This window comes from Mesocricetus auratus, unplaced genomic scaffold, assembly GCF_017639785.1.
Source record: "Mesocricetus auratus isolate SY011 unplaced genomic scaffold, BCM_Maur_2.0 Super-Scaffold_4256, whole genome shotgun sequence".
NCBI lineage: Eukaryota > Metazoa > Chordata > Mammalia > Rodentia > Cricetidae > Mesocricetus > Mesocricetus auratus.
In genome coordinates this window covers 22107927-22125757 of record NW_024429182.1, presented here as the reverse complement: position 1 = coordinate 22125757, position 17831 = coordinate 22107927, and the positions used below count along the sequence as shown (strand labels likewise).

At 38.4% G+C, this 17831-nt stretch overlaps 1 protein-coding gene across 4 annotated transcripts in view; it reads left to right on the top strand.

Moving 5' to 3' along the window:
• The window catches only part of Tbc1d12 (TBC1 domain family member 12), a 94022-nt gene that overhangs the window by 63308 nt on the left and 12883 nt on the right, over positions 1-17831 (top strand). For 2 of the 4 annotated variants that reach the window (XM_040744899.1, XM_040744900.1), the window contains exons 5-9: positions 1031-1148; positions 3078-3184; positions 10164-10244; positions 13169-13257; positions 16501-16572. In XM_040744899.1, coding sequence (XP_040600833.1) covers positions 1031-1148; positions 3078-3184; positions 10164-10244; positions 13169-13257; positions 16501-16572 — 467 coding nt within the window. The remainder of the gene's footprint in view (positions 1-1030; positions 1149-3077; positions 3185-10163; positions 10245-13168; positions 13258-16500; positions 16573-17831) is intronic. The other 2 variants (XM_040744902.1, XM_040744907.1) reach the window with 1 other exon arrangement.

The following is a 17831-nucleotide window of genomic DNA, read 5'->3' as shown; positions in this document are numbered from 1 at the left end:
TCCTGAGTGGTGGAATTAAAGGCATGCACTACCATTGGCTGACTTTTGTTCCAGAATTGTGACCTCCAGATTCAGAGCTTTATTATTTGTTTGTTGAGAAATTTTTATTATGACCTAATAGTAAAATAAAACACCATGCTAAAAGGTGTTTATATAGTAATAGTGTCATTGGCAAAATAATTTTAATGTCATATTTTTATGTTGAAATTAATAAATTCATTGCATGAGAAATGGCTGTTGGTTAGTTGCTTACAGCTTTTTAATATAACTATTTCATCAACCGATTTTATTTTGGTAGATTAAGTAAACAGAAGTATGTATATGTATAATCAGCCAGGCATAGTGGCACACACCTGTATCCCAGTCCTAGGAAGGCAGTGCTAGAAAGATGAAGTACATGTGAGGACAACATGGTGTTCATAATGATCCAGGCTATCCAGGAAGACACCCAGTCTTAAGACACCTTGTAAATAAGTGGGAGAGTGCCTGCCTAGTGTGGGCAAAGTCCTGGGTAAAGCCTCAATATTGCATAAACTAGGAGTGTCAGCATGCACCTGTAACCCAGCACTGGGAAGGTAGAAGCAGGAATATCAGGAGTTCAGGGTTATCCTAGCTTCATAACAAGTTTGAAGCCAGCCTGGGCTTCTTAAGACCCTATTTTAAAAATAATTAACAGCTACAAAAGGCAAAGGAAAGTTGTAGAACAGCTAGGCAGCATAGACAGCCTCGAGGAACCTTGTCTCAATGAAAACAAAGCAAAAAAAAACTAACCAGAAAGCAGTAACAACAATTTACTAGTCATTTAAAAAAATTCTTTTTGCCCTTTATCTCATAACTTTTGTAAGAAAGAAAATGATACTTTAAGATGATGTTAGACAAGGCTTTTGTTTTTCATCTTTTTCTCCCCTTTTCTTCCTCTCTACTAGTAGAAGATTCCTCTTGAAGGAGCCTTTTTATAGACTTAGATACAAAGGAAGGGATTTTGATCTAGCTCATTTGTATTGAAATAATTCTTACTTGTTCAAAACAGAAATTAAAGAAGCACATAAGAGAAAAAGAATAATGAGAGAACGATTTAAGCAGGAAGAAAGCATTGCGAGTGCAATGGTAATTTGGATCAATGAGATACTGCCCAATTGGGAAGTAATGTAAGTAAACAGATTTTCCACAAGTTTAGTGTGTCTCCAAATATTTCATCTTTTCCAAGTCTATATTATCACTTGTCAGCATGTATCTTATGCTGCAGCTAAATTTTACTATTAACCATTGCCTGAAACTCCTCATGTTTCTCTGCTCCTTCATGAACTCCTGTCTCTAATGCATACTTTTCATACTGACCATCCTCTGTGCTGTCACAATCGTACCCGTCCTCTGGAACCCATGGAATACGAGCTGACTCAGGAAACTTTAGTCTTATGAATTGCTACTCCACATTTCTAATGTAACATTAATTGTAAAAGATTCATTATTGGAAGAACATTATATTTTGAGGTACATTTATCAGATGTTAAATGTGTTTCTAAGGTTGAGTATCATGGTACATGCCTGTAATTCCAGCAATTTGGTTGCTTAGTGCTAACTTGAATAATATAGTGAGTTCCAGACCAGCCAGAACTTCCTAGAGATACAGTATCTGTAAATAAATACATTTATAAGAAAAGATAGAAAATAAAAATATTAAAAGCTATTTTTAAATATTGTTCTCTTAATTAAGAAAATTATATAAAATACCTTTCCCCTCTAAAAGTCCTGTGGTACTTTGAGGCTAAAGTGCCCCCCCTTGAAGCTTTTTTTTTTGACAATTATTTCTGTATATGTTTTATCCTCCCCTGGAGTAAAGGGTGAAAGATACCTTCTACAATGTATGTAGGATGTACATTGACAGTTTGGTAAATATTGGAAATGTGACAGACACAGGACACAACAGTCCCACTTATCTACACACTTAATTTGTGAAGTTTTGGTTGCCTGTGATCTAAAAATGGAAAATTAACTAAATATAAATAGAAAATTCTAGAAATTAAAACTCAGAAGTTTTACATTGTGTGTCCTTCTGAGAAGTACAATGAAATCTATTCTGCAATACTTTGTCCTGGCCATAAATCATCCTTTGTCCAGGCTCTCCATGCAGCATATGTGACCTGCCCATTACTCACTCAGTGACATCCCAGTTACCGGAGCTGCTGTCATACACTGCAAGCTTCTGTCAAGTAATTCTTTTACTTACACAAGAGTAGGGATACTGGCGATTATGTTCGTCAGAAGCTGTGAAGTATTTCCTTTGAGAAGAAAAACTAGAAGTACCCTATTTTGAGTGAGAAAGAAAAGAGAAGCAATATTTACATGACATTTATTATACTATACCCTTTTATTGTCAGCTATTGTTCATCTCTTATTGTCTCCACATTATAAATTCAATTTTAACGTAGCTATGTTTGTGTAAGAAAAATTTAGAGAATTGGGTACTATTTGTGGTTTTGGAGTTTAGAATATAGTTCCTGAACATAAAGAAACTATTATATTATCGATGTTAAGTAGTTACAGTTGAGTCTTAGTGCTTCTGTAAGGCATTTGTATTTTTGCTCACATTTATCTTAGTCAAAGTTGGAGAAGCTAAGTAGTTTGCTCAAGGTTATACAATGAGTGGTTGAACTGGATTTGAACCCAGGTCTGGTGCCAAAGCCTGTATTCTTTTAGTGAACTGCTGCTTCCTAAAGACTAGGGCCTTAACCAGGTCCTACCCATAGTAGGTTCTTTGTGATTTTAGTTTTGGTACTGAATTGGCAGTACATTTTATCTTTTTAATTTTTAATATTTTCTACATGGTTCCAATTTTCTAATTACATTTGTAGTATAAGCAATGTCTGTGAGAGGCCATTCCCTTTAATTGCCGTTAGTTCATCTTAGAGGGCTGTTACAGCCCACAGGCTCGAACTCAGAGGAAAGAGCACATTACGTACTTAGCACTTTAAATTCTTAAAGTCATCTGATCACTTGGCTGTAGGTAAACCATCATGCAACTAGTATTTTTGGCATAAAAAGTAACTTTTTCCTTTTTTCTCCTCCTTTAATTCTAGGCGTAGTACAAGAAGAGTTCGAGAATTGTGGTGGCAGGGATTGCCCCCTAGTGTTCGTGGGAAAGTTTGGAGTCTAGCTGTAGGAAATGAACTAAATATCACTCCTGGTTTGTATTCTATATTCAGTTATTCCCACACATATAAATTATCATCTCCAGAGTTTTATAAATCATATTAGTAGAGTTGCCATTTAAAAGACACTACCACATATGAGTTTTTAATATATAAATGGTTTTGGGGATTTTTCCTTTAGTTTACTGCTATCACAGTAGTATTTTGGCATCCAAATACTACAAATGTAGATTATTTAAAGCTTGTGAGAGTCTGTGCAGTGAAGAGTTAAGTGCACACAGAAGATGCTAGGGTTGAGATTAAAGGCGTGAGCCACCAACACCTGGCTAATAAAATAATTTTTTAAAAAAGTAAACATGACACATGCCTGTGATTCGACCAGTGTAATCTCAGCACGTGAGACAGAAACAGGAGGATCAGAAGTTCAAGGTCATTCTGTGCTACATAATTGAAGGGCTACATGAGATTGACTCCAAAATTTTTTTCTAACAAAATAGGTGCCTGAGTGGTAGTGTTAATACTGGATAGTTACACATACGGCAGGAGATTTTTATCTCTAATAGTAGAAGTAATATATTGTATGTTTGGGGGTATATTTCTGTAAAGTGCTTACCTAGCATGAATGTGGCTCTGGGCTTGGTCCCCAGCACTGCCTAAAACAGGCAAACCTATAATCCTAGCATTCTGGAGGTGGAGACAGTAGGAGCACAAACTCTAAAGTTATCCTCAGCTACTTAATGAGTTCAAAACCAGCTTGGACTATACATGAAACATTTTTTTTAATTAAAAGAATAAAAGAGAATATGTTATTGCTGTTGTTATTTTTTAAGTACACACTTAATACTTATTGAAAAATACAAGCAATAACATAAACTTTATGTTTGCCACCCAAACTTTTTTTTTTGTTTTGTTTTGTTTTTTTTTTTTTTGGCTTTTTGAAACAGAGTTTCTCTGTGTAACAGCCCTGGCTGTCCTGGAACTCATTCTGTAGACCAGGCTGGTCTGGAACTCACAGAGATCTGCCTGGCTCTGCCTCCCAAGTGTTGGGATAAAAGGTATATGCTACCACCGCCCAGCCCAAGCTATTGTTGATCTTACTGTCAGTACAGTTTGGCTGCACTATATAATGTACTTAATGCTTTTCACTGTGCTGGCCAAATCAACAAACAGGTCAAGCACTTGTTTTATTCTCAGAGTCTAAGATGTTAAAGTGAAGTGAAATACAGGATATGACTAAAAATAATTTAGAAATATTTCCAAAACATTTAAAAAATAAAACTTTTAGGGCCAGTGGATAGCTCGAGTCAAAGCACGTGCAGTGGAAGCCTGATGACCTGAGTTTGACCCTCCTTGTGGAAGGAGGAAGGAGAGCCCACTCCACAGCTGTCCTCCAACCTCCACACAGGCCCAGGACACGTGTTGCCCCAATAACAATAACTACATTTTAATTGAAAAAGAAATCACTGCTCTATTTATTTCAGTTCTAAGAATCAACTAGAAGGAAGTACATAGGATCAGGTTCAAAAGTTTTTTTTTGACAAGGATGTTCATTGCTGTAATTAACATTAGTATGAAATTGAATAAAATCATAAAAACTCAAATGCCTGGGTTTTTGTTGTTGTTTGTTTGCTTGTGGATTTTTTTACTTTGTTTTTGAGACAGGGCTTTACTGTGTAGCCCTGACTGTCCTGGAGCCAGCTCTATAGATCAGGCTAACCTTGAGTTCACAGAGATCTGCCTGCTTCTGCCTCCTGAGTGCTGCGGCTAATGGAGCGTGCACCACCACCTGGCCAAATGCCCCCCCTCCTTTTTTTTTTGAGACAGGGTTTTCTGTGGCTTTGGAGGCTGTCCTGGAACTCACTTTGTAGAGCAGGTTGGCCTCAAACTCAGAGATCCATCTGCCTCTGCCTCCCAAGTACTGGAATTAAAGATGTGTGCCACCACCACCTGGCTAAATGCCCATTTTTAATCATTAAAGTGATATCAACTGTAAATATTATGGTTATTTGATTTTTAAAAGTTGATTTTTCACCAGAAGCAGGAGGATTTTTGAGTTTGAGGTGAACCTTGTCTATATAGTAAGCTCCAGGCTAGCCGGGGGCCACAGAGTGAGATCTTATCTCCCCCCCAAAAAAAACCTTATTTCTTAAAATTTTTCCCAAGTACCATGTAATGAACATTTAAAAAGTAGAATTGAAGTTTATTAAGATATTTTAGTGTAGAGTAAGCACTAGGTCAGAGAAAGGTGCTAAGGAAGAAAGTAAGACTCACTCAACATATGTGCACTTCTCGAGGGAGTTACACAGCATGCTCTTTTTACTTTGAAAAACAAAACTTGCCTGGTGGTGGTGGTGCACGCCTTTAATGCCAGCACTTGGGAGGCAGAGGCAGGCAGATCTCTGTGAGTTAGAGTCCATCTCGGACTACAGAACCAGTTCCAAGACAGCCAGACATACACAGAAAAACCCTGTCTCAAAAAATAAAAAAAGATAAAGAAAGAAAACTTGGGTTTGGAGAGATGGCTTAGCAATTAAGAACACTTGTTCTTGCAGAGGACCTAGGTTTGGTACCCATCACCCAAATGGCAGCTAAGAACAGCTTAACTCTAGTTCCTGAGTATCTGATGCTCTCTTCAGTCCTCTACAAGTACTGCACACACAAAGTGCACATATAAATGTGCATGCAAAACACCCAGTACCCATTCACATTTCAACAACAAAACAGCGTTTAGAGGGCTGGGTGAGAAGGCTCATCTTGTAGAGGAACTTTCTACAAGGTCTGATGATTTGGATGCCTGGGTCTCACATGGAAGGAACCAGGTCTCACAGGTTGTCCTCTGACTTTCACACACACACCTTTGTTCCATCCAAATAATGGAATACTTTAAAAAAAACTTTTAAGAAATAGTTTAATGGGTTTTGTATAGTGGCTCAGGTCTATAATTGGAACTAAGGAGTTTGAAGCAAAATAATTGAAAATTGAAGACCTGTATAGGTTGGTTACACAGTGAGTTTGAGACTATCCTGGGAAACTTAGACCCAGTTTCAAGACAAATATAATAGAAGATGGGTATGGAAGTATATATCTTTAATCCCAGCATTCAGGAGGCAAAGGCAGGTAGGTCTTTGAGTTCAAAGTCAGTGTGGTTTACATAGTGAGTTCCAGGTGAGCCTGGTCTACACAGTTATACCCTATCTCAAGGTAACATTAACATAAAAAAAAAACAAAATAACAGCAGCAATAAACACAAAATGCTCCCCAAAAGCAGACTGGGCTATGTGGTAGAGGGCTTTCCAGCCAACGCCCAACGCTGTAGGTTCATTCCCTACTGTACTAAAAGAGGAAAAAGAAAAGGCTGGTGGTATATTAATAGAGTTTAGCGACAGGGCACTTATCTGGCAAATGCAAAGTTCTGAGTTCAAGCTACAGTGATGCCTCCCAAAATTTAAGGTAAAATTTTAGGTTTTAATATTCACCTTAGAATATATTAGACTTTATATGACTTAATGTCTTTAAATAAGAAATGGGTTTCTTGTGTTTTCTATGAGACAAGTTAAAAGGAAATAGTTTTCTCTTAGCTTTAAAAAGCACTGCCTGGTGGTTATCTGACTTTTTTTTTTAATTTTCAACTTTTTTGTTGCTGATAACTTTGGCTTTAGACTATGTGGTGGCAGTTTGCTTGATAACTTAGATATTAAAATGTTGGCTAAGCCGGGCGTTGGTGGCGCACGCCTTTAATCCCAGCACTTGGGAGGCAGAGGCAGGCGGATCTCTGTGAGTTCGAGGCCAGCCTGGTCTACAGAGTGAGTGCCAGGACAGCCTCCAAAACTACTCAGAGAAACCCTGTCTCGAAAAAAACCAAAAAAAATAAAAATAAAAAAATAAAATGTTGGCTAAATAGGTGATAAAGTCTTATGTCAATAAAACCAAAAGGCTCAGGTTTGACATATGTAAAGATCTGTAATATGACTTAAGTCATTTATTTCCAATGCAATTTTAGGTTTTCTTTACGAAACAACTATGTATTGAAGAATGAAATAGGGAACCCATTCTCTTCTTTTCAATCTTGAGTGCAGTAAGCTTATTTTATAACTTTGTTTCCTTTCTAATAATTGACCCCTTATTTGTATTTGTTTTAATTATGAAGTTTATAACAATAGAGAATATTAGCTAGGAGTTATGGGCTGTAAAGTTAGTTAGGTAGGTTCATATCTGGTTCCACCATGTATTAGATTGTGACCTTGGGCAAACTACTTACTATCTAAAAGTCTGGCTTTTATTTATTTGTAAAATGGGGATGAGATCATTAGCTACACAAAAGAATTGTTTTGGCTTTTTATAATATGAGTATTTCTTGTGAAACTGTTCTTTATTGGATGTCTGTACATTATCATCTTTCCCAAATCTGAGACTAAAACCCTGAAATCAGAGTATTCTCCATCCAAGTACAAGTCTTCCACCTTTTCCTTTTTGGATTCAATGTGAAACTGAGACAAAGGTCTTTTCACTGGGGATATTAATTACAAATCTTCTTGGGAAAGTTATTCTTTTGATTTATTTGTTACCACATTTTTCGTACTAGATCAATTTTGTGGTTTCCTAGTGTGAATGATTTGTCAGCTGGAGCACTTTCTTCTTCCAGGCAGCTTAAAGTGTGGGTAAAGAAGGAAACTGATAATCAGCAACCTCAAGCAATTATATACATACAGTTTTAAATTGCAGTTACCTCTTCCCCCAACTCATTCATGGATTTGGAAATAAGTAGTTTTAAATTTTTATTTATTTTATTTTTGGATGTCCAAAAAATTTTATTTTCAAATAATAGGTAGTAATAAGTAAATAGAAAAAGAAATAGAATTGTAAAGAATGTTGAAATACATGTAGTCAGTTACTTTGTAAGATCTGAGTCTTGACAATGTAAGAATACTTGTTATAGTATAGTTGTCATACATCAGAATATTATGTTAAAAAGAAACAAACAGCGGGGTGCTGGTATCCCATGCCTTTAATCCAGAGGTCCTGAGTATTCCCAGCAACCACATGGTGGCTCACAACCATCTATAATGAGATCTGGTGCCCTCTTCTGGCATGGAGGCATACATGCAGACAGAACACTGAATACATAATAAATAAATAAGTCTTAAGGAAGGAAGGAAGGAAGGAAGGAGTAAGAAAAGCAAAAAGTCTGGGGATTTAACTCAGTGGTAGAGTCTGGCTTTGGGTTCAGGCTCCAGCACTGAAAAAAAAAAGGTCAAACAATTTTGTCTACTAATGTATAACTTCTAATAGAACAAGGTAAAATGGGACTAACACATATGGTATATCATCTCTTTGACTTTTTTAAGATTTATTTTTATTGTTTTAAATTATGTGTATGTGCCTGTATGTGGGTATGTACATGTGAGTATAAGTGCCCATGGAGACCAGAGGTGTAGGACCCCCTAGAACTTTGATTGCCTGACATATGGATATAGCAGGGGAGCTAAACTTGAGACCTATGCAAGAGTGGTAAGCACTCTTACTGCTGAGTCGTCTTCAGCCCTGAGTTTTTAAAACTGAGGATATAGCCGGGTGTTGGTAGTGCACGCCTTTAACCCCAGCACTCGGGAGGCAGAGACAGGTGGATCTCTGTGAGCTTGAGGCCAGCCTGATCTACAAAGTGAGTTCCAGGACAGCCTCCAAAACAATACAGAGAAACCTTGTCTCGAAACCCCCCCAAAAAAACCAAAAAACTGAGGATATATAAAAATCAGATGTGAAGCCGGGCGTTGGTGGCGCACGCCTTTAATCCCAGCACTCGGGAGGCAGAGGCAGGAGGATCTCTGTGAGTTCGAGGCCAGCCTGGTCTACAGAGCGAGTTCCAGGACAGCCTCCAAAGCCACAGAGAAACCCTGTCTCGAAAAACCAAAAAAAAAAAAAAAAAAAAAAAAAATCAGATGTGCACATCTTCACCTTTGGAGTTCTTAAGCTCCTTGCTAACAGTAGTAGTTATATTTTAGAGAGGGAAATTTGTTTTATTCCATGCTTTTTGTACAGTTTGTGTTTTTCAGAAACCATTTTTGTGTTTTACATTTAAAAATAAATAAAAACTTTAGTCCATGCTTTTAGTTCCTGCATATGGGAGGCAGACACGGTCCGACCTTTGTGGAGTCGAGGCCAGCCTGGTCTACAAAGCAAGTTCTAGGACAGCCAGGGCTACCTGCTGAGAGCCTGTCTCAAAAGAAAATAAAAGATGCTAGAGTGGTAGCACATAGCTTTAATCCCAGCACTTGGGAGGCAGAGGCAAGGCAGACCTCTTAAGTTTGAGGCGGGCCTGGTCTACAGGATAAGTTCCAGGACAGCCAGGGCTACACAGTGAAACTTTGTCTCAGAAAACAAAATAAGCCGGGCGTTGGTGGCGCACGCCTTTAATCCCAGCACTCGGGAGGCAAAGGCAGGCGGATCTCTGTCAGTTTGAGGCCAGCCTGGTCTACAGAGCGAGTTCCAGGACAGCCTCCAAAGCCACAGAGAAACCCTGTCTCGAAAAACCAAAAATAAATAAATAAATAAATAAAAATAAAACAAACAACTGCTGCAGCCGTGGCCACAGCCACCACCTCCACCACACCAACAATTTAAAAAAAGATACCAGAACCTACAGAAAATTACTTGTTTAATCACTGATCACCCCATGAATGGGTATCATCTTATCCAATTTACAAATGAAAAAAGATCAAGTTCCAGAGTAGTTAAGTAAGTTTCTTAAATCCCAGCGGTAGTAATTGGCAGAGCTGCACTCTGGGTCTGCCTCCCAAGTTTGGGTGGCTGCTCTTGGCCAGTGTGGCTGTTGAGCAGGAGCCGTCTCCTTCCTGTGCTTGCCCCCAGGATGACCTTAGCCTGTGTCGCGTAATGAAGAGCTCTCATAAAACCAGGTTGCTTCATTTTACCACATTCTTGATACCTGCTTAGAGTGAAAATTAAAATGTGAATTTCTTTTGTCTTACTTACGCATTTTTGCTTTCTCCCTTCCCCCAGAACTTTATGAAATCTTTCTTTCAAGAGCAAGAGAACGGTGGAAAAGTTTCAGTGAGACGAGTTCTGATAATGACATCGAAGGTATGAGGGTTTCCAAATCCAGTTACTGAACATACTATTGGAATTTTATATCGCACCAGATTTAAGTGCAGTGCCTCATTTCAGTAGACGACAGTATTCTGAGTTTCGGATTGGGAACAGGCTTTAAGTAGTTAGTGAATTAGAAGCAAAAGGTTGAGCTACACAAGTCAGGTCTGTTTGCCCCAGTCTCGGGATTCAGATCACAGTGAGGCTAATGGGATGAATCAAGTATTTTCAGACCAACCTGTCAATCAATCCTTCACTCTCTGACTCCTCTTCCTCCATCCACTGACCTTAGTCCCTAATAAGTTACATATAATTCTGACTATGATTGCCTTACTCTTTGTTCATTTAATTCATCTACAACTCTCACCCTTACTTCTTAGTTTCCTTAATCATTTAAGATTATTTTCCTTGTATCAGTTTATTATACTTATTTAATTATCTTTTGCACTTTAATCATGAGAAATCATTTTTCTAATCTGTCACTTTTCTTTTTTTTGTATTTTTTTTAGATAGGTTCTCATTCAGTTCAGTCTGGCCTTGAATTTACTATGAAGCTGAGGATAACATCCTCTACCTCCCAAGTTCTAGGATTATAAGTGTGAACCACTATGTCCTGTTTATGTGGTGAATATATGTTGGTTCTGGGGACTGAATTCAGGCCTTCATATATGCTGAGTATGAATTCTACCAACTAAGCTACATCTCTAGCCACCTTTTCTTTTTTTTGTGTGTTTATAGCTGTGTAGAAAGCAAACTTACTAGATATGGTGGTGAACACCTTTAATCCCAGCAAAGGCAGGCAGATCTCTGTAAATTCGAGGCCAGCCTAGTCTACAAAGCAAGTTCCAAGACAGCCAAGGCTGTTATACAGAGAAACCCTGTCTTGAAAAATCCAGATAAATAAATAAATGAAAGTTCAAAAGAAAAGCAAACTCTTCTCTTGCCTATAAGTAAAACTCTAAACTGTATCTTTCAATAAAGAAATGGCACTTCTCTTATAGTGGTTGTCTATAAGCAAAATGCTGTTTTCGGTTTTAGGAAAGTGACATTAGTTAGGCAAGGGAAATATTGATTTTGAGGGCCATAAAAGAATCATTTTGAGGTTAGGTAGCTATCATAGCTATTTGTGGAGAATGCAAATGCAAAGGTGTTGAAGAAGCCGGGCGTTGGTGGTGCACACCTTTTATCCCAGCACTTGGGAGGCTGAGGCCGTTGGATCTCTGTGAGTTCAAGGCCATCCTGGTCTACAGAGCGAGTTCCAGGACAGCCAGGACTATTATACAGAGAAAGCCTGTCTCAAAAAGCCAATAAATAAATAAATAAATAAATAAATAAATAACCTGACATTATGAATAAAATTAATGTAGAAAAAAATATTAGCCGGGCGTTGGTGGCACACGCCTTTAATCCCAGCACTCGGGAGGCAGAGGCAGGCGGATCTCTGTGAGTTCGAGACCAGCCTGGACTACCAAGCGAGTTCCAGGACAGCCTCCAAAGCCACAGAGAAACTCTGTCTCGAAAAACAAAATACAACAACAACAAAAAAATATTAATGTGTTTCCTTTTGAGCAATTGGGCTAGTTGTTTATTGACTCAATTCAGACAGTAATTAGGTTGGGTTAGAACAAAGCTATGACTTTTTCATCAAATTTCCTAATGAAAAGAGTTGTCCATGGTGGCACACACCTTTAATCTCCACACTTAGAAGGCAGAGACAGATGGATCTCTGAGTGTGAGGCCAGCCTGGTCTACAGAGTAAGTTCCATCACAGCCAGGGCTACACGGAGAAATCCTCTCTGGAAAAAAACAAAAGAAAACACGCACACACATATACACATATGTATAATTATAATTTTATATGTGTGTGTGTGTATAGTTTAAATATGTGACTAGTGTGTGCTTATGAGAGAATAATGTATAAGATATATGTACCAAAGCTTGGTATGGGAGAATATTTTCAGTACTCAGGAGGTGAAAGCAGAATCAAGAGTTCAAGGCCAGTCTGGATTACATGATATTCTCTTGTGCACTCAGAGAGAGGAGGTGCAGTGGGAAGAAGATAGGCAAGAGACAGACACTATGTTTCACTGTCTGGTTGGTAGTCTATAATTCCAGCACTCACAAGGCTGAGGCAGAAGTACTGATAATTTGAGGTTAGCCTGGGTTACAGAGCAAGACCCTGTTTCAAAAGGCAAAGTATACTAAAGATGTAGCTCCGTAGAAAGTGCCTGCCTAGCATACACAAGGTCCTGAGTTCAATCCCCAGTACTACACAAACTAGGTCTTGTGGCCTAGGCCTGTAATACTAGCACCCGGGAGGGTAGAGGCAAGAGGTTCAGGAGTTCAAGGATACATTGGGAATTTAAGTTTGCGGCTACTCTAGGCTATGTGAGAGCCTGTCTCAAAACCTCCCACAGAATTCAAAAGTCAAAGCCAGGCATTGGTGGTACTCACCTTTAATCCCATCACTCGGGAGGCAGAGGCAGGTGGATCTCTGTGAGTTCGAGGCCAGCCTGGTCTGCAGAGTGAGTTCTAGGACAGACTCCAAAGCCACAGAAAAATCCTGTCTTGAAAAAAAAAATTCAAAGTCGAAAACCAGCTAGGCAAGATGTATGCCTTTTAATCCCAGCCTTGAGAAGCCAAGGCAAGAGAATTGCTGTGTTTGAGTCCAGCCTGTTGACTGTAGTGAGGTCCAGGACAGCTGGAACTACATAGTGAAACCTGTCTCAAAAACAAACAAACAAACAAACAAACAAAAGAAAACAATGCTGGGGAAGGGGGAAGAGGTTAAGTTCTACGTTCTAGCAAATATATTCAGTGTTCCTTGCACATTCTTGATTCTTCAACTTTTCTACTTATGTTAACATATAGGCAATGCAATTGACCACTGTTTAAATTTTATCTGATTGGTAACGCAGGGATATCTGTTGCTGACCGAGAGGCTAGTCTGGAATTAATTAAGTTGGACATATCCCGTACATTTCCATCTCTCTACATCTTTCAGAAGGTGAGGTCCTAGTCAGTTTTTAACTGATATTTTATTTTATTCTTTCAAAACTACATGGGACAAATTCTGTAAATCCATCGGTACTGTGTATATGTGTATATATACATATATATATATATTTTTTTTTTTTTGAGACAGAGTCTCAGCATGTAATCTTGGGTGGCCTGGAATTCCCTATATAGATCAGGCTGGTGTAGAAGTTACAGAGATCCACTTGTCTGTCTTCCAAGTTCTGGAATTAAAGACATGAGTTACCCTGTCAAGCCACGTATTAATATTTCTATAATATTTATTTTTATGTGCATTGGTGTTTTGCCTACATGTATGTCTCTGTAAGGGTTGGAACTGGAGTTATAGACAGTTGTGAGCTGCCATGTTGGTGCTAGGAATTGAACCCGTGTCCTCTGGAAGAACAGCCAGTGCTTTTAACCACTGAACCATCTCTCTAGCCCCCAGGTACTATTTTTAAAAGTAAAAAATATTTTAGGAGGCTGGAGAGATGGCTTAAAAGTTAAGCACTCTAGAGAAACCCTGTCTCGTAAAAACCAAAAAAAAAAAAAAAAAGTTAAGAACTCTGATTGTTCTTCTGGTCCTGAGTTCAATTCCTGGCAACCACATGGTGGGTCCCCATCATCTGTAATGGCTGAACACCATATACAGAATAATAAATCTTTTGAAAATTTTTAAAAATTTGAGAAGAGGCCAGGCATGATGGTAGGTGGCTTTAATTCCAGAAGGCAGAAGGAAGTGGATCTCTGAGGTTGAGGCCAATCCACAGCTACCTTGCTTTATTAAAACAAAAGAAGGACAGTGGTGGCACACCCATTTAATCCTGGCACTCAGGAGGCAGAGGAAGGCAGATCTCAGTGAGTTTGAGGCCAGTCTGGTCTACAAAGCAAGTTCCAGGACAGTCAGGACTGTTACACAGAGAAACCTTGTCTTGAAAAAAACAACATACAAACAAACAAAAAACCCAAAAAGTCAAAAGAAACTTGTTTTTTGTTTTGTTTTTATCAGGAGTGGAGAAATGGCTCCATGGTAAAGAGCACCTATTGCTCTTTTTTTTTTTTTTTTTTTTTTTTTTTTGGTTTTACGAGTCAGGGTTTCTCTGTATTGTTTTGGAGGCTGTCGGTCCAGCCTGGCCTCGAACTCACAGAGATCCGCCTGCCTCTGCCTCCCGAGTGCTGGGATTAAAGGCGTGCGCCACCACCGCCCGGCTGCACCTATTGCTCTTAAGGAAGACCTGGGTTCAGTTCCTAGCTTACAACCATCCCTAATTCCACTTCCAGGGCATCTAACCCCCTCTTCTGACCTACATGGCACCAGGCACATACATGCAGATAAAACACTCATATACATAAAATAAGTTATTAAAAATAATTTGTCCTTATATAAAAATGCAAAATTAACAAAAAATTAAGAAATTTGTTTTCTATGGAATAAAACTTTGTACTTACCATAGCACATACTTGTTATGTGGTAGGTGTTAGTATTCAGGCGTCTGTACTGGCCTGTCCTTGGGGTTCTGACAGGATACGCCCTCAGCTGCAGCCACTAAGAGCACCACCTGGACATTCTCTGTGTTCTCTTTTAAAAGGGCCCTGCCCACCTCCCATCCTTCTGTTCGTTCGTTCGTTCCTTCTTTCCTTCCTTCCTTCCTTGCTTCCTTCCTCCCTCTTCTTTCTCTTTCACCCTCCCTCTCTCTTCTCTCTTCCCCTCTTTCCTCCCTCCTGCTATTCCTATCTCCAAAGGTTGGTCTCTCCCCTCCCCTTTCCCCTTTTTATGATCTCTTTCCCTAATAAAAAAACCTCTGCTTGAACCCTGTCACATGGCGTCTTTCTCTCACACACCGCTTTTCTTAAATTACAGCAGTAGGCACTTACATTTCTATTATAGTGAATTTTTATATTTGAATTATTACAAACTGTTAAAATATAAATACATTGGTTCCAAGTTGTTTAAAATTACCACTGAACTAGGAAGAAATAGTTTATTACTTTAATATTTAATGTTTACAGGAATAACTGACTATCTTACTATTAAAATCTAAGGAAATAGTTTATGTATAATAAAGACTGTGTTGACAGACATTTTTACTATTGGTCAGTTAGATGGTTCAGCAGGTAAAGGTGTTTGCTGCCAAGAATGACAGTTTGAGTTTGATCCTAGGAACCGTGAAAACCAATTCCTAACATGTATGTACCTACATATAAGCACAATAAGTAAATAAATGAAGAAAAAATAAGATACTAGAGCTGGAGCAATGCCCCACAAGTAAGAGTAATTGGTTGTTTTTCTAGGAGACCCAGGTTTTATTCCTGGGACCTTTGTGGCAGATCACAGCTCTCTGTAATTCTGATTCCAGGGGATCTGACTCTCTTCTGGACATCACACACACACATTATACACAGATATACATGCAGCAGAACACCCATACACATACTTTTAGGTTACTATTGGTATTAAAATTACACGGCCGGGCGTTGGTGGCACACGCTTTTAATCTCAGCACTCGGGAGGCAGAGGCAGGCGGATCTCTGTGAGTTCAAGGCTGGGCTGGACCGACAGCCTCCAAAACAATACAGAGAAATCCTGTCTCGTAAACCCCCCCCAAAAAAAAGATCATGTGCATGTGGAGATATCTTGTTTGTACAAATAAAGTGTGTCTGAAGATCAGAGGATGGAGCTTGCTACTAGCTAACAGACAGACAGGAAGTGAGAGGACTGGGCGGAGAAAGGATTATAGGCGGGAGTGAACAGGAACTCTCTTTTCAGCTGGGAAGTTGGCAAGGTAAGGTGTGGCTGTGGCTTGCTCCTTCATCTCTCTGATATTTGAGCTTTTGCCCCTGTGTCTGACTCCCGGCTTTTATTGTTAGGACCTATTAGAATTTGAGATCCATGTGTATACATGTGCAAGGCCCTAGTTTCAATCCTCAGTGTATATAAATAAAATAGAAAAAAATGAAATAGAAAAATAATCTGTATTTATTATATTCTAGACATATTTAAAATTGTTTGCAAATGATATAAGTTGTATTCAAGTGAGTATATTTGACTTATTAGTCAAGATCAAACTTTTATTAACTCTGAAAATACCTTGATAGAATGCCTTTAGAATATTTTTATGATTAAATATGCTAAAACTGGTCATTTAGGGAATGCTACAGTTTTACAGTTTCTCATATTTCATAAGCATTAACCTAAAGATACTTACAGTTTCAAATTTTATTCTTTTCTTCTAAGGGTGGCCCATATCACGATGTTTTACATAGTATCTTAGGGGCATATACGTGTTACAGACCGGATGTTGGTTATGTAAGTATTTGGTTCAGTCTGATTTTTGCATATAAATACTTTTATCTATATTCTTCAAGACTTCCTATGTTGTGTTAGATATTTATAGACACAGATTACATGTAGCTCTATCTTTTGTGCTTATTAGTTTCTCTGAAGAGGAAGCTTTTCATCTCTTACCAACTGTTGAGAATATAACGTCTGCTGTCAGTGATGTGCTTTGACTTGTCTCCCTATCCTGCTGGATTAGGGGAAGACAAGTCACCTGTCTACACAGGATAGGGAAGGAAATTTCTTACTTTATAGGTTGAAGCAACTCTGCCCTTTAGCCCTCTCTTTAGCTTCAGAGTGTCTCCTAGCTTTAGTTCTTGAGTCAGACAGGGTTCTTTGGCTTGCTGATTGTTTGCTTTTTCTTCTGTAGATCTTTGTTTCAACATTTCCACTTATTTTAAATTAAAATTGCTAAAATGCTGTTTATATTATTTACACTATTTATAACCTTTTCTATTATGTTTGTCCTTCCAAGGTAATATTTGCATTTTCCTTGCCTTGTTGCTTTTGGGGAACAAAGAAAATTTGAGTGCCTAGTGTTTAACTAGAAGTTATTGAACTTCTGTATTCTCTTTTTTCATTTAAAGATTTGTAGATTCGTTACCTGGTACAACTTTGTTCTGTTATACATTAATCTGTATATTTGTTTATTCATTTAAAAACATATTTATGTATGTAACATCGTTACATGACAGTCTGTGTTCTAGACACTTCCAGATACTTCAGTGCATAAAACATGGCTATACCTCCCCATGGAGCTCAAGGAGAAAACAGACAATATACAAATAAATTATTTATTGAAAGGTTACTGTAAAGTGGTGAGGGGAGGATACTGCAAGGTAGAGAGAGTGATTGCCAGGTGTGGATGGAAAAAAGTGAGATTTGAGCAAGTTTTCTATTCTTTTGCTTAGGTATTCTTCACAAGAATTATAGAACACACTATATCCCTTACTTTTTTTTTTTGTACTTATAGTTTTTCACTGTAAGGTTTTTATTAGACAGGGTTTCTCTGTATTGTTTTGGAGGCTGTCGGTCCAGCCTGGCCTTGAACTCACAGAGATCCGCCTGCCTCTGCCTCCCGAGTGCTGGGATTAAAGGTGTGCGCCACCATTGCCCGGCTGTATGTATATAATCTTTATGTAGCTCTATACATATGCATAAGTAAAAATTCTAAGTGTTAGCATCAACTAATTGGTAGCATTTTTAGTACACAGTTTTTAATTAACGTT